Consider the following 16,467-nt stretch of genomic DNA (forward strand, 5'->3'; position numbering starts at 1 on the left):
AAGGGAGAATGGACTGTAGTCTCACCCACTTCTCACCATGTTAGTTCTATCTAAGAAAGCTCTTGCCACACGCTGTGTGCTGCACTGGAGACCAAGACCAAGCAAGAAAGCATACACAGGATAATTTAGCACAGATTAATTATGCTGCAACAAGCAAGCGATTCCAACTAGGTCCTATTGCTTTCTGGCAGAGCAATTCAAACCCCATCTGGGCAAAGACAGGGTGTGATGAAGTTGTCATCACCACTGCTACTGCAGCCTTGTTCATTGCTTGCACCTGCTGGGGCAGAAGGTGGAAAGACAGGCAGAGTGATCACACCTGATGCCATCAGATTATGCCAGTTGGAATGGCTCCAGTGGATTGTAGTCTGTTCAGTCCTTCCCTGCTGCCACAGCACCCTATTTTAGAGCTTTCCAAGTGATCTCCTGCACTTTTAGTAGGCAGAACGGAGTGCTCCAGGCCAGCAGACTGACACAAGTCAGGAGACTGACACCAGCTTTTCTAGTCTCCGCACCATCCAGCACCCACCTCCCAGTGCAGCAGATCAGGAGTTTGGACTGTACCCTAAGTTTGTCATGCAACTGGTGGTGCAAGAGTTTTAGTTTTAAGTAGAGAGTGCATGTCAACCCACTCCTGTCATAAGATACAGTGACAAAAAGACTTTTGAGAACATAGTTACTTCACCACTACTTCAGGACAATATCCTGAATTGTCACTTTTGGTATTTTAAGTTTGCCTTTACTTCAAGGTACAGTACTCGGGGTAGTGTATGGGGACTTATTCCAATTTATCATCATCTGCAAGGAAGGCTTTATTTATTTGATAGATTTATATTGTACCCTTTCTCTAAAATGGAGCATAGGCAGCTTACAGCACTAATAAAATACTATAATAAAAAGAAAATACAGTACTCAAATGAAAACAATGAACATCTGTGATAAAACTGTAGAATCTCACCACAAATGCTACTTCAACATCTGAATGCCTGGACAAGTTCAACGCCTTTTACGTATTTATTCTTTGCAGTGGCTGAATATCAAATGCCATTTGGGAGGGAATTTCAGAGGTGAAGGGCCACCACTAAAGAAGCCCTGCCTTATGTCACTTGTCCTTTCTAATAACAGTCAGTTATTCAAAGCTACCCAAGAGAGGACAGTTTTCTCAGATGTCTTGGTCCAAGTCCAACATAAGCCGTACAGATTCCCCAATGAACTGAATAGGCCAAGTAGGCCATGGTTAATCCTTTGTAGTGCTGCTGTGCAGTCCAAACAAGCTGGTACAGTGGTACCTCGGTTTACGAACTTAATCTGTTCCAGAAGTCCATTCTTAAACAAAAACCGTTCTTAAACTGAGGTGCGCTTTCCATAATGAGGCCTCCCACCGCTGGTGCCCTTCCACTGTTCGGTTTCCGTTCTTAGACCGAGGTAAAGTTTCCAAACCAAGACACTATTTCCGGTTTTGTGGAGTTTGTAAACCAAATTGTTCTTAAACTGGACTGTTCTCAAACCGAGGTACCACTGTATTTTTAATTCTAAAAGTAAGTAGTAAGGCATTTGCAAGCCTCAATTTTGAAAGTATTTGAGAGAATAGCTTGACAGGCAGAAGCACAGCTGCTACATTCTTGTTCACTGCTGTCATTAGGGCACCTTACGGAAACCTAGAATCTTTAAAAAGCACTTGTTTCATAAGGATTTTAAACAAGCTAGTAATAAATCAAAACAGGATGTTAAATTTTGACTACAGGGATGTTTCTACAGCCTTAAAAGGACTTGAGGCAGGACCATGACACACATTTACATACAAGTTTGCTAATGCAAATGTATAGTGCAAATTAGGCTGACTCAGAGGGAAAGCTGCCTTGTAAGTAAATTCAAATATGAAATAAAGGGGAGACATGGGGACGGATGGACACCAGAGTCTAGTGCGAAAGATCCAGGGCCCAGCCCCCCTCACACCCCCTCCCAACACCTTTGCTTGACCACTGTCGCTCAGATGGGGGGCAGTTTCACGGAGTCCCCACCCCGCTGCTGACTTGGGCAAGCCAAGGGAGCAGCAACCAGGTGCCCCTTGGCCAAGCAGTTTAAAGATGTGGAGGGAGGAACAAGCGGTATAGGCACCTCACCAATGCAGCTTGTTTCTCCCTCTGTGCCGTATGCGGGCAGACCGCAATGTCAGTTTCACTCAGGCAGTATATCGCTGGTGAAACAGCCACACCTCCGAGTCCCTCTGCTAGCAGCAACCCCTGGATGAAGTTGCCCTGCTAGTCGAGGGACACAGGAGCGTGGCGGTTTCATCAGTGATATACCGCTGAGTGAAGTCAACATCGTGGTCCGCTCCTCACACCAGTCCTGGTTGATATATCAATATACTGCCCAGGCCTAATTGTGACCTACAACAAACTAAGTACTTAGTAATTAGGCTGTGCTCCACTTGTTTCTAGACACAAGTGCTTTTTAAGTTCAAGCACATTGTTCATGCAGAATGGAGGAAATTTATACCACCACTGTGAATATGGCACCTGCCACCAAGTGGAATGCTGGGGCAGTGTATAAAAGCTTGTTTTGAAGGTATGCAATTTTTACAGCCCATTCATAGTTGATATAACTTAAGAGAACCAGAGTGACACCTACTGTACAATGGTTGGGTTGTAAGCAGAGGCTGCAAAAAAAAAGGCTTTTAGCAAATCAGGAATATTTTCTGGCACTTGAGTTTCTAGTAGGCATATTGGCGCAGCATCAATAAGCATTCTATAGTACACAATACCTACTATTAGCTGTGGAAATAATGAATGAAATGTTTAATTTCCATGTTCCAGGGCTAGGTTTCCAGCTAAAGTAGAACCCAGTGCCATAAAGTTCCCCATCCACTCTACTTGCTTACTGTACTATGCTTGTATTTGCTGATGCAACCAGCAGCAGTAGTCATTGTAGACAAGTCTTCTACAGTACACTCCTATATATGTCTAATACTGTAGTAAGTTCCCTTGATTTCACTGGGGCTTACTCCCAGGTAAGGAGATAAGAGTGATGCTTTTGTCTGCCATTTGGCAGATGTTGTTGTTGTTGGCATCTGTCTGTCTTGAGAGACAATGGAGTGTGCTTCCAAGGCACTGAAGTGACCACAATTACCGGTACATTCATACTATTTAGCCTTTTGAAACTCAAAAGCAGGGTGCCTGATAATGTCTTTAAAAAATGGAATCGGATTTTTATTACATTTCCATTATAGCAAATGGGGGGAAATCTGGCTAACAAGATCCAAATGTATTAAAAACAAGCTAAAGCCCAAAATTTATCATCTCAAACTGAAACCATGGCCCTTTTCACACAGTCATAGAATTGTAGAGTTGAAAGGGACTATGTGGGTCATCTAGTCCAACCCCTGCAATTCAGGAATATTTTGGCCAATGTTGAATCCACAACCCTGAGATGTGAGTCCTATGCTCAACCACCTGAGCTATAGCTATATCCTACAAACTGAGTTAATGTCTCACTTTTGTGTGTGTAAGAGAAGAAAGGAGAAATCTGACTTTTCAAGATCCTTAATAAAAGATATGCATTTATTGTGGGCTTCCTACTAGACCCAGGGACTGGCCAATCATGGGCACTAGGATCTATGAGACTCCATCCAGCATCACTCCAGGGTCTTCTGCTAAGCCCACCAAGGTGAATTGTATATTCATTTAATGGCCTCTTAAATTTCCTAGCAATGCATCCAGTTCTGCATTTCTGATTATTTATATTTTCTGAATATTTATGACTTTAAAAATCAGTGTGCTTATTAACAGTAATCATCTAGAGCAGGCATCCCCAAACTGCGGCCCTCCAGTGGTCAGGGATGATGGGAATTGTAGTCCAAAACATCTGGAGGGCCGAAGTTAGAGCAAAGCTGAGGAACCTTTGACCGTGCAGGTGTTGTTGGAACTACAACTGCTATCCTCCCTGACCATGCTAATGGGGATCTAAGAACATCTGGAGGGACATAAGATTGCCAGCCCTATTATAAAGAAAACACTGTTCTCCCCAATAACTTTCTATCATTTCTGTCAAGTTCAATGCTGTTTGATAGGGTTAAGTCACCTTGGCAGCATGGGAGTGGCAGGAGTGCTGTTCCTTCCTGTGTCAGCAGGATAGTGCAAGCACTTCTGGACTACATGCTGAAGCTCTTCCCAATGCCAGCATTAGCCCAGCTTTTAGACAATAAACACTGGCGTAGACTAGAGCATTGTTGTATGTTGTGGCTCAGGGAGCAGCAGCACTGTTTTTGCAATGTACTGTACTGTACAGACTTCCAAGCAGAAATCAGCTACATGGTTGCCTCCCTTTGCTACAAAGAAACAGGTATAACTATAATATTAAAGGCATATAAGCTGCATTATAAAAGCTTTTGCATAACAGGTAGTTTTTGCATACCAGTGATGGGTGTGATCAACTCACACTTTCTCACACAGGCCAACAACTCTGACCCCCCCTCAGCTGGTATATGCAGCCACTAGAGAAGGGAAGCTATCACATGCTCTCTGCTCATCAAATTATACGAGGGGGCAGGATAATAATAATAATAATAATAATAATTTATTATTTATACCCCGCCCATCTGGCCGGGTTCCCCCAGCCACTCTGGGCGGCTTCCAAAAAAACAGAAATTCTAAAATACAGAAATCCCCCTCAGGACAGCGGGCTCCACCTTCTCCAACATAGTGTCTACTTCAATATTTTTCTCTTTCTGCAGCTATTTAATTTAGGTTGGAGGCGGGGGAGAATAATTTGCCGGGGGGGGGGGGCAGATCAGGCCCCAGAACTGTGTGGTTACCTATGCCTGCTCTATTTAGATGTAAATTATATTTTAATCGTTACCGTGACCAATGTAGGCATATATGTTTAGGAAGTACGTTCATTTTACAATGTGAAGCATGAAATAAATTGTCCCTTGTTTTTAGTTTAGTTTTGCAATCCACTCATCATATAGTATGAAGTTGTTGGGTTTATTTTCCTGCTCAGGCTGAGAAAATTTGCTCTTTCTGTCCCTTGTTCACTCCTCTTTCCCCCAACCAAAATCAATCTGTCTGGAGTGACTTCTTTTGCTATCTTTCTAGTGACATAAAGGGAACTGACAGGCTTAGCCTAGAGTGCGCCAGCAGGGTTATAAGTGTAACTGTTCTTGTATGCACGGCTTGATATGAAGAAACGGCAACAGGGCAGGCCAAGGCACTTTGACTGACATAGGTACAGCAATTCCTCCTCCTGCTTCACAGCACGGACCACGGCAAGACTCCACAAATCAAAGCCCATTACTGCTTCATTGCTGCAGCACATCAGAGGGCAAACTTGAAAGCTAGCTTGCAGGAGAACAGAAGTTCTCTCGGGTTATTCCTCCTGATAAAAGACACTGAATTATTTAGCATGCATTATGGAAAAATTAAGAAACAGAGCTGCAGTATGAAAGATCAAGGCAGTTTCAGAAGCACTTATCCCAGGCAACCAAACCTACTCATGGCTACAACACACACTTTTTTTTTTACCTTGAGGGAAAGTTGTGAGTACTTAATACAGTTCAGAGTGCATTGTCAGTGGCGTTACATACTTCTAGTATTTTTTTTTGGGGGGGGTCACTCACCCAGAGAGAGTGGGGCGGCCTAACTAGAAGACTGTAGGGCAATAACACACCACCCACCCACCCTGTAACTTAAGCACGACAGAATCCAAGAAGAGTGCACGTTTGCATGCTACTCTCTCTCTCCAGTTGCACCCTCCTTAAGGGTTTTGCCTGACTGCAATATGTCTTTAAACTTTGATAATGTTTCCTTAGACGGAAAGTAGCTAGTGTTCAAAATCAATTGCTCTGCCTACTTTTGCTTTTGGACCCATCAGACCACTTTTCTTGCAACAAGGCTGGTTTTGCCTTTTGAAAGGCTTCCTAGTCCCATTTTCTCTGTTGCTTTCATACTGGGGCCCTGCCCAATATTACTAACTCAATCAAAACACACCTCCAACTTTGTATCCCAAGCAATTCTAGTTTGCAGGATCTGCTGTCCTTCCTCCCCAAGAGACTACTGTTGCACACCCTACTACACTCCCATTTAAATAGGACTGCAGATTGATTTAATATGCTGCTCATCAGAGACAAAGTGCCCATCATTCATTAAAAATGCATGACTAGTGGATCAGGCAAAATTCCCAGTCTCCTCGTTAACCAGCACATTTACAAACACTGTTTAAGAACACATTTAAACAAACGGAAATTAATGGCAAATAAAGTTTTCTGCCACATAGCAGCGGTGTCAATATCAGCACAATCCACAATTTTTAGGTAAACCACTCCTTCGATACTCCAGCTAGAAAGGTTTTTATGCAGCTAATTGAAGTTGGAAACCCCGATCATTGTGCCTTGAAAAACCATCTTTGCTTCGTCCTCTTTCCAGACAGCAAGTCTGTTTTCAGAGAAAGATTCCAGCAAGGTTTTCTTTTTTCTTTTCTTTTTTTGCTTCTTAGAAATTGCTTTTGTAGGCAAATTCACCAAATATCTTCATGACCAAATGTGGACTTATGAAACAAGGCCACACACTGTCTAAACTTCATCCTTTCAGCTCACATATTTGCAGCGATTTGCACCGCACTGAATCCAATTATGCTGCTTCAGCCCATGGTAGGAAAAGAAGAAGAAGAAATAAATGCTAAGCTGCTACTATGAAGACATAAAGAACAGAAGTGGGAGGGACAACAACCAGAAGAATTCCTTCTGCAGTTTGGTTCAAAAATGTTGCCTCTGGGGCTAGGAATGTGTGAACCGTCATTAAAAGATTTATTCAGCACTATGTCACAGCCACATGGAATGCCTCTTTTTTTTTTTACTAACAGTAGCTTGGTGAATATAAGCACAAACATAAGTCCCCCCCCCTTTTTTAAAGGTCATCTGTAAATGCCTCAACAAAAGCAGTGAAATCCCAGCCCAAAGGCTTGGCTGCAAGAGATGCCAATTGGGGGTGGGGGGTGGGTGGCATTGCTTAAAGTCTCTCATTAGAGACAATGAGTTAAACTGCTAGTGCACACACAGTCAGGTAGTTTATGTCCTTGCACATTAAGAAGTATCTGAGCAGGAGTGAAAGACAGTATAAGGAGAGGAGCAGGTGCACTGGCAAACTGAGGACAGCTGCAAGTTCTTTCATGACTGAGTCAAGGAACTGCAGTTTACTCAGAGGCCTCACCCATTTATCCACAAGCCAATCCCTATAAACAGACTTTCCGCAGGCTGAATTCTCACAAGCAGAGAAGCCAGTGCTGGGAACCCTGTGTTTCGGCTGTGCCACATCAGATGGCAGGTGGCGACTCAAAACATGGCTGCTTACCCACGCCTTTGGAAATGGCTGTGTCCATCTTGGAATTTTTCTAGGTGGGCTTGGCAATTTCACATTTTTATTTTACCTGCTTGCATATTTTGTTTGATCTGTAATAATAATTCTTATTGTGCCTTGCTCCAAGCTCTTACGATGAAAGGCAGAATATAAATAAATCAGTGCTCCTCAGTACATATGTATTCTCTCCTTAACACATACACAAGAGGGAGAAGGGATATAATCTTAAATCTTAAATTCCCCCCTAACATGGCTTTTCACATGCAGGGATATATTTTTAAAATATTATGATTTTGTCTGGGAGAACTAGGCCCCATTTCCAGCTTGCAAATCATGATTTGCTCTGTAGAGACATTACCCTCAAATGATTTTGCTTGTCACTTATATGGCTTGGTTGTGATATGGCTAAACATATAGTAGCCATTCCCACTGTTATCCACCAAAGGGCCACAAAAACCAGGAGGGGGGCTTTCAGATATGATTCATTACCACTAGACAACTCTGCCTTTGGGTTACTATATAAAACAGACCCTCTTCTATGCATGAATCAGGGCCTTGGTAACTTTTAAAGCAAATTTCTAGGCTTCAGGAATGTTTGAAGGTGTGATAGCAAAAGTTTACAACATTGTCCACAGTATCAAACAAGCTGCCATCTCCTGGCCTCAATGCAAATAAGCAACAACAACAATAACAAACTTTAGAGTGACCAAAGCACTTCACATACTCTCTAAGCAAATTTTTCAACGGGCCTGGGAAATAAGCCAGTATTTATATTTCTACATAATGGACTAGGTGGCTGTAGCTGAAAAGGTGGTGTGCCTAAGGATATCCATGGGTTTATTAGATAAAGTGAGTTTTTAAACGAGGAATCAAGCAGACCCCGCCCCCCTTACAACGCTTTTCACCTTCTCATCTTTTAGCATGAAACAGGTGGGGAACCTGTAGCTCTCACTGGTTGACTCTCATCAGTCCCACAGTCAATGGTCAGAGATGATGAGAAGCACAGTCCAGCAGTATTTACCGGTAGAGAGCCAAAAGTTTCCCATTCCTCGTATAAAGTGAACCAGTGTATATTATACTGTTACAACAAGCCCTTTCAAAGTAAGTACAGTAGAACCAAGAACATAGTTGCAGAGTCCGTAACTAATGCGACTAGGGTAGCAATATTGATATTTTATTTCAGGGTTTTTAAAGGTAATCTGACAGCATGTTCAGAGACCCTTTTCCAGCTTCATGGAGCTTTTATCTGGTCATGCCTGTATCTTATTTGCCACAAGTTGTGCAGCTTTTTGCGGGGGAAGGGGGACAAGTAATTCTGAACCTTTTTGAACAAAGTTCTGCTCAGACATAAGAGATACAGTATAGTGCACTAAACTTGTTGGTAATCACCCTAGCAAAAATTAAGTGTGTGGGTGGGGGGGGGGAAGAGAAGGAGAGTCCATTAACTCTTGCATCTTGTCTGTTAGTTGAATTAGGAATACAATTTAGAGCTCTCTTTTCCAATCTGGTTTCAACATTAATGCCTCAAATCTGCAGTGTGTTTTATGTAGCCATAACAGAAATTATTCTTTATTGTATTAGTTTGAGGGGATGACCTAGCTAAGATTTCCGACCAGAAATGAATACTGTATTTGCTAAAGACAGAAATTATTTATTGAAAATTAATTGGCTGCACCAGTATTGTGAAATACCATGCTTTGCGAAGTGCAAATGGGTTCCTTTACCAGCCAGCAAAAGCCACAAGCATTTTTTCATATTGGAAAGCAGTGTTATTTGTGATGGTCATTTTTACCTGTGATCTCCAACACGGCTGCCTTTTAAACATGTTTAAATGTGTAATTTGTGTATTTTTATTGCTGTGTTACGTTTTTTATTGCACTGTGATTTTAAATTTTGTAAGCCAATTTAAATGGTTCATGGGCTTTAAAAAAACAAATGTTTATATGGGTAACAACTAATACAGAATTGGTAAGCTACATTAGAAAACAGTTCACATAGCAAGAGATGAAACAGCCTTTGAAAATCTACAACAAGCCTTCTTGCCTTCTCCGTTGACCCGCATGAAGACAATTTGCTAAAATGAACATGGGTACAGACTTCAGTACTGTATAAGCAAAGGGCTCTCGTAAAAGCCCCCCCCCATTGCTGCTCTATCCACACAACGCAAGTTAGGGCAAGATTGCATCAGTTTTCTCAGGAGTTCACTGTAGTGTCCTTCCCCAACTTTACCAAATTTCTCCCAGACAGAAAAAGTTGCAGGGCACCACCAGCTGAAGAATACCAACACCAAAATTTAGAAGAGAAATGGAATACAATACATGAGACCGTGAGCAGGTTTTAAAAAATAATATGTATTACATATGCCAACCAGAACTTAAGTTTTACTCAAAACTGACCCACTGAAATGAACATGACTTTGGTTCATTAATTTCAATGGGTCCACTCTGAGTAAAACTTGAATACTGTACTGCTTTAAGTATCCCAAACTTTTGGATAAGCGTATCACTCAATGTCACCAATTTAGTTTCAGGCAAAAGTAGTAACTCTACCTGCAGAGTGGCACAACACACCAATATACTTTATGACTCTGCAACAGTCTCCTCAAAGTATCTATCTACCAAAATATATAAATCAGCCTTTTATTGCTTAGGAATCACCAGGCAGTTTCCAACATAGTGTGGAATTCAGTATCATGCTCTTCCAACCATTTTGTCTGTGCATGGAATTATCCCCCCTCTTTCCCTTCTGTATTCCGAGGGTTCTCTCAACTCCCCTCAAATCCAACTGCAGGGTAGGAGAGTGGGGAAAGCCCCACTGCAAAAGCTGAAGTCAGACAGAGCTTCTTTGGCGAACTCTGCCCATTATATCTCAGCACATGATGCAATAAAATATGGTACAATGTACAGCAGCAATGAGATAACTACTAACCCCCATTCAAATGCTGACCTAGCTTGATTCCACTTAGTTTACAAGGCTGACAAAGTTTTAAGTTTAGCTTCAATTGTACCATTTCTATAGTATTTCTACCAAGTGTTAAGATTCTCAACAAGGGATGACTATTCAACCATGTGTGAGCAGACTTTCTCTCCTCCTCATTACAGCCCTTCTGCCTTCTGAAATTTGCTCTAGAGGGTTACCCAGCTCTCCAGAGATGTGGAGAGTGCACAGAGGCTGCAAGAACACCCAAGTGGCTTGAAAAGTAGGGGTAAAATGAGGGCCCCAGCATAGGATCACAGAATTGTCAAGCTGGAAGGGACCACAAGGGTCACCAAATCCAACCCCCTGCAATGCAGGAATCTTTTGCCCAATGTGGCACTCAAGCTCATGACCCCGAAGTTAAGAGCCTAATGCTACATATGCTCTTTCTGCTAATTTTTCCTGGTCCTCAGGTATTCTCTTGCACATAAGGTGTCAGGGCAAAGACGACTGCAGCTTTTGTCAGATTTAACATTTATGATATAAGGGACTTTCTGAAATTGCCTCTACTGACATAAGGGACCTCCAGTCCATTACACATGGCAATTATGCCACAAGAATTATTTGCCTATTCAGGCACACCACCTGGCTTCCTTACAGTAAGAACACACTCGGGTCCTTGAATTACTTTGCCTTGCATTCATACACAACAATAAAACCATTCTGCAAGCCCAGCGTCGCTTTAGCAATTCTCTACCTCCGGTGAGCATCTCATGAAGAAAAGCCAGGCCAGGGATTACCAAGCAATAAAGTATTCTGGCCAATTAAGGACTCATTAGTTCAAAATAAGCAGCACTCCAGGCATACTTTCCTCTATAAACACAGTATGTCATTGCAACACCTTCTGCTGCTGTTGTCAAGAGGCTATTTTCTTTTGGGAACCAGTTCACATAGGCAAGCCCTCGGGATTGAAAGGGCTGACTGTAAAGCAAAGACAGGTTTCCCTTCAGTAAAAGGGAGAAAATAGTTCACTAAGGAGAGAGAGAGAGAAGAGGCTCCAGACCTTTTTATGTCCCTCTATGCAGCTGTATACTGATGACAGGACAAGCAGTTTAATTTTAGCATCACTTTATGTACCCAGGAATTTGTTTCATAATGAATAAAGATCTGGCAGGGTGGAAGATGTGTTCAAGATAGGAGAGGAAAAATAAGCAAACCATATTTGGAAACTGAATTCCAAGGTGTGTTAGGACTGTAAAAACTTTACTCATATATCCACCTGCAAGTCTGCATGCACTCATTAATTCTGTCGTATTATCATCATTTAAAGCTTTTTTAAAAAAGTACTCTCTAATTTTGCAGTGCCTGAGCCACATGCTTAAGGACAATATCACACACTTTCAGATAACTGGCCATCTCAATGGAGAATTTCTTGTTTTATCAGGCACTGGTTTTTTTTAATCTGTAATATATCATTATATTTGCTTAGGGCTCCTTAAGAAATCCTTAATGATTTCATTTCTAGTAAGTTCTTTCAGTTCTACAAGGGAAAGAGTGTGTCCTTTCATGTCACCTTTCCCACTACTTTGTGGCTTTAGGCAATATGTGATGTGAAGAAGCCTTAAATCAGCAGCTTTACCCCAACCCGTTAAGAAAAACCTGTTTCCTAGCAGCCTTCAGCAGCAATCTGCAACAGGATACATCTCAATCACAACTGTACAGGTTTGCACAGTTTGTGGCCAGACAATTTTTATGTCACACACACGGAAAATATTAAAACTTTTAGAACCATTTTTTATATTTAAAAGATAACACAAATGCTCAACTAACAGCAGTGCTATTAAGAAAAGACTAGATGATTAACCCCCAATCTGTGTCTTTTCATTACTCAAGCAGACACAAATGCGCATATGGCTCACGTTTAGTCTGGGGTGGCATAAATATAGGAAAGTGATTTCATATCCTGTCATGATCTGGAATGCCACGAGTAGACTAAATATATCTCAGCAAAAGTGACAACAATTTCTGATCAAACACAGAGCCATGCAGTGGGGAGAACAGGGCATATGTGCCATCAACCTCGCCTGCCCCCCCCCAATCAATACAAGCCACTCAAGCTCAGGATTTAGCTGAAAATGCAACCGGATAGGCAGAAAAAAAGGGAAGCGGGTAAGCCATTGAAAAAACTAAGCCTTTCCCACATCCAAGCAGGCTACCCTCAGCACCCGCCCACTTACTCGGAGCACTTCTGTATCCGAAAGCAATTCGCTCACAACAGGAAATGGGAATGATTTTTTTTTTTTGCATTTAAAGGTCTACTAGCTAGAGCATTATGCGATATATGCACAGAACGAATGCATTCAAAATGACAGCCCGACAAACTGAAAACAATATTGAAGCATAACCTTGAGCGGCCGCTTGCAAAGCCTTCCCGAGATTTGCATGCCATAATGGAAAAAGCCCACACACAATTCGGTACACTCACATTGTTTAAATAGCTCCAGACACAAAGCCATGACACAAGGGGGGGGGAGCTAAAAAAGGAGAAAGAAGGGAAAGAGAGAAAAGAGGAGAGGAGACTGTTCTTCCTTTCGCCTTGAAAGCGAAGAGAAGGAATCGCACTACGGCAGAAGGGCAGAGCCGGGTTTCGCCCTGTTCATTGAGAAAAAGACACACGACAACAACAACAGCGAGCAGCTCCCGGGCGAAGAAAGAGGAGTGGACGACAGGCGAGAGACCAGAGCCGGGCCGGGCCTTCCCTGCGGAGATCCGGGCCGCGGCGAGCAAGGGCAGCGGCTTCTGGGCGACGATGGAACCGGCGCTGGAAAAAGACACAAAGTAACCGATCCGCGGAAGCGAGCTTTGGCCGCGCACACTCACCCTCCTCCCTCACTCAGCCAGCCCCATCCGCTCCCGTTATGTACTTCCAAGGGGAGGAGCGTCGGGGGGTTGTGAAAGCAGCCCCGGGTTCGCCACGCCCACCTTCGCCCGGAGAGGCCGCGGGAAGGGACCGGAGGAGGCAGGCCCCGAAGGCGGCCAAGGGCTGCGGGCGGCGCGGCGCAAGGGCTGAGAAGACCGAGGAGGCCGGGCTGGAGGAGGAGAACACCCAGCCGCTCCCGACGGCGGGGGAAGGAAGCCTTGCCGGGGCTGCCAATGGCAGGAGAGGGGAGGGCGCTGCTGCGCCGCCCGGAGCCTCGTCGGCTGTTGCGAGGCGCGCAGGACGAGTCAGTCGCTCCTGCAGCTCACAAGCGCCCTCCGCGAAACCAGTTCCAGCTAGTATTCCGCACATGCTCACAAGGCGCCCATTCACGCGGTGCCTGCCCCCCCTTTTTGCGGGGAGGAGTATGTGTGTGTTGGGGGGGGAGAGATGGAGAGCGCGTGAAGGAGGTGGGGGCAGCGCGAGAGGCTCCTTTCCACGTCGCCGCTGTTGGTGTGGCGCCCGGGTGGGCCCCGCTCTTGGCACCCAGCGGCGCCCCGCTACCCGCGCGCGAGCTTGCGCTTGGCGAGGCTTCCTTCCCGCGGGGGCGGGAATGGGCGGGAAGGATGAGCCGCATCCGCGGGCAGATGGACGACAGGTGTGTGTGCGCGCGCCCGCCCGGGGAGGGGGCGCTTCCTGGCAGCGCGGCGAAGATGCCGATGGCGGGAAGAATCGGAGCGGCAGGGCGGAGGGAAGAGCCACGCGCGGCTCCAAAACAGCCCTGAAATAGCACCGGATCTCGCCGAGGGATGCTTTCCATCTTTGGTTGCTTCAAGGACAGGCGCCGAGAGCTCCCGCTCCCCCCTTCCCACCTGCAGCTCCCACGCCATTTGTTTACATCCTAGGAGCCAACTCGTGGGAGCTGAGATCCCACGGATCCCCCCCATAAAGTATTTGAGGGGCCGGCCCCCACCCCCGAGTTGATTGGTATTGCCATTCAAATGGTGTGTGCACAACACATTTTGTGATTGATCATACAGGGTGGGGCTTATCTGCCCCTCCCAATATTTTATTCAAGTTGGCATCCCTGTTCTCCATCAAAACCAAGGGCGAAGGATGGTGCCAGCGTCAGTGCCCCCAATGCCAGTGGGTCTAATTGGCCTCAGTTGTGCGTGGATTAAATTTCAGGCACAGTTTTGTGCCCTGTGGTTGCCCCTTCCTTGGGGAGTATTATTAAAATACTTTTATACTAGCAGCCATGGCTGCCAAGTTTTCCCTTTTCTCGCGAGGAAGCCTATTCAGCATAAGGGAATTTCCCTTTAAAAAAGGGAGAACTTGGCAGCTATGGTAGCAGCTTATCTCTGGAGTTTATGGCAGGAGTAGGGAGCCTGTGACCCTCCAGATCATTGGATCCCAAAGCCCTGCTGGATCAGGCTAAAGGCCCATGTGGGCCAGCATCTTATTCTCACATTGGCGAGCAAGTTACCTATAGGAAAGCATCAAGCAGGAATGGGAGTGCAATAGAGTGCTCCTCACTTGTTGAGGCTCCCACTTCCATCAGCCTCAGCCAGCAAGGCCAATGGTTAGGGAGGATGGCAGTTGTAGTCCAGCAACTTCTGGCTGCCACCTTGGCAACCCCTGTTTTACCAACAAGGCACAAGATTACTGCTGGCTTCTTTTTGCAAACTGCTTGGAGTGCTCTTTTTTAAAAAACAACAACCACAAAAAACACAAAGTCAAGCCGTGTACTGTATACATTTTAAGAAATGAAATATTGTGGGGGGAGGTATACAAATCTGGCCTCCAAAAAGTCAGAGCATTCAGTATGACCTTGGGCAAGTCAACATCTACTGCACACAGGGCTATTACAGTGAGTTAAGGGAAGCCACATAGGGACCTTCACCTCCGTGGAGAAAGGGAGAGTTAAAAATAGAATGAATGAACAAGAAACCTTTGGTCCCTGGTGCCTTAACAAATGTCGGGCATCTCTTCAGAAAGTTCATGAGTAAACATGCTGGATATACACCATAGTAGGGCTGGGGAGTCTGACCCACTGAATTTTCAGCTCCCATCAGCTCTAGTCAGCATAGCCTGTGACCAGGGATGATGGACAACAGCTGGGAGTGCCACAGGTTAGCCATCTCTGTGCCAAGAAAAGAAAGGATTGAGGGGAATGGGGAGTAAGCCAGACCCTGAAAACCTTTCAAAATAGAAAGAGTTATATAAAAGGAATATAGCTAGTGGTCACTGAACTGTCAGCAATTGGTTTGCACTGTAGGTTTCAAGTAAAATACTCTATATGCAAGTAAAATGATAGGTGGTTGTTTATGTATAACTAAAAGGCCCATTAAGATAAACTTAGAGCTGCTTGCAGTATAAAGCATACTTTATATTGTGCTGCAGAAATAAAATGCAACATATCCTGATAATGTTCTGCTTTTAGATTATCTGTTTCAGCTATGTCTTCTTGTTTAAATCGGAGATAAGCATACATTTTTCACTATGGCTGCAATATATTTTACATAAATTAGTCCACTGTTGTGAGTGTATTTTAATGTCTTTTAAATTTTTATTTCAAGAGATGAAACCTGTCATGTTTCAGCATGTTATAGGTGGAGTGGTTCGCCTGCAAGGACAAGACTTTTCTATTTTGGGGTGGATAAAATAGAAACCACTTAACCTCCCCATGTGTTTTATGGGCAATAATAGGCTGGCAATGAGCAATGCAAATGGGAGCTTACTTTAAGGGACAAGCAGGCTTACTTGAGTGGGGAAAGAGTGCCGAACTTAAAAACGTTAATAATTTTTTAAAATACAGGACAGCAATAATTTAACAGAGTGAAATTACAGGTACCCTAAAATGAAGAGAGGAGTATAAACTGGGGGTGAGAGTGGAAATAAAAACACATGCACACAAACAGATGTGGAGACTTGCGAGAAGTTTGCACAAACAAACCTGAGGGAAAATAATAGAAAACAAATGGCATGAAAAATGAAGTAGGTGTTTGTTGGAAAACAGAAAGTGATTAGAATAAAAAACTAATTACACAAAAAGCTCTACTGCTGAACTGAGGGAGAGGGAAAGTAGAGTGACCCTATGATGAGCTTTCCTAAAAGTCTGCAGACAAAGAACCAGATTAACACAAATGGGGGAGAAAATATAAGCAGTATAAAAACAAGGTGATTGAACTACTGATTTTAATTGTTAGGGGGGAAAGTGATTGAGAAGGATGCCAATAGTCCACTGCTCTTCTGCACACCCTGCTTTTCCCAGGCAGAACA

The 16,467-nt window shown here is 44.0% G+C and overlaps 1 protein-coding gene across 9 annotated transcripts in view; it reads right to left on the reverse strand.

The window, feature by feature from the left end:
- DLGAP4 (DLG associated protein 4) overlaps nucleotides 1-13,630 on the reverse strand; it is a 53,260-nt gene extending 39,630 nt beyond the window's left edge. For 2 of the 9 annotated variants that reach the window (XM_035124326.3, XM_088674532.1), the window contains exon 1: nucleotides 13,149-13,533. Coding sequence is in view for 2 of the 9 variants with exons in the window: in XM_088674530.1 (XP_088530656.1) it covers nucleotides 13,251-13,557 (307 nt within the window). In the remaining 7 variants the exon portion in view is untranslated. Of the gene's footprint in view, nucleotides 1-12,753 lie in introns of all 9 variants that reach the window. The other 7 variants (XM_035124323.3, XM_088674530.1, XM_088674543.1 and 4 more) reach the window with 7 other exon arrangements.
- Nucleotides 13,631-16,467: the final 2,837 nt, after the last annotated feature.

The sequence above is a fragment of the Zootoca vivipara genome, chromosome 7 (assembly GCF_965207765.1).
Source record: "Zootoca vivipara chromosome 7, rZooViv2.hap1.1, whole genome shotgun sequence".
NCBI classification, from domain to species: domain Eukaryota; kingdom Metazoa; phylum Chordata; class Lepidosauria; order Squamata; family Lacertidae; genus Zootoca; species Zootoca vivipara.